Here is a 532-nt window from a genome sequence, read left to right as displayed (position 1 = left end):
TATCAGAAAATAAAACTTACAAGTAGAAAATCATAATACCTTTGGGTAAAGAGAAACTAGCTTTTTGCTTAATGACTAAGATTAAGAAAAAATGCTTAAAATCAAAAATAATTGATGATACTTTTTATCTATCATTTCATTAACCTTCACATATATGTAAAATTTCACATATATATCTATCTGTTACAATTCTTTTCTAAAAATCAGTACATACATATTACAAGCAAAATCTAACACAAGAAAAACCTATCATTCACTTATATCTTAAAAAATAATATCAACCAAGCAAGTACAAATCCCTTTAATAAAATCATAAGCCTATTTTCTATCCTGCCTTTTACGAAGTCAATTTTTCACTCACTTTTCGCATCTACAAGCCTCTCTCGACGACTGATATCTGAGCATGAAAGCTGTTCTTTCACTTTTGTTAAGTCTTTTGGATGCAGTATATCAAACCAGCTCGTCCCTAACAGCTCACTCTGCAACAAAGAAAAATTATTCACTAGGAACCATTAAAAAGGTTATCTATTAC

At 29.1% G+C, this 532-nt stretch overlaps 1 protein-coding gene across 4 annotated transcripts in view; it reads right to left on the bottom strand.

Moving 5' to 3' along the window:
- The window catches only part of LOC119588079 (protein cycle-like), a 19,177-nt gene that overhangs the window by 6,262 nt on the left and 12,383 nt on the right, over window positions 1-532 (bottom strand). For all 4 annotated transcript variants that reach the window (XM_037936782.1, XM_037936786.1, XM_037936785.1 and 1 more), the window contains exon 6: window positions 362-479. In XM_037936782.1, coding sequence (XP_037792710.1) covers window positions 362-479 — 118 coding nt within the window. The remainder of the gene's footprint in view (window positions 1-361; window positions 480-532) is intronic.

This window comes from Penaeus monodon, chromosome 23 (genome assembly GCF_015228065.2).
Source record: "Penaeus monodon isolate SGIC_2016 chromosome 23, NSTDA_Pmon_1, whole genome shotgun sequence".
Classification (NCBI taxonomy): Eukaryota; Metazoa; Arthropoda; class Malacostraca; order Decapoda; family Penaeidae; genus Penaeus; species Penaeus monodon.
Note: the sequence above shows the minus strand (reverse complement) of the source record. Positions and strands in the feature narration are given on the sequence as shown.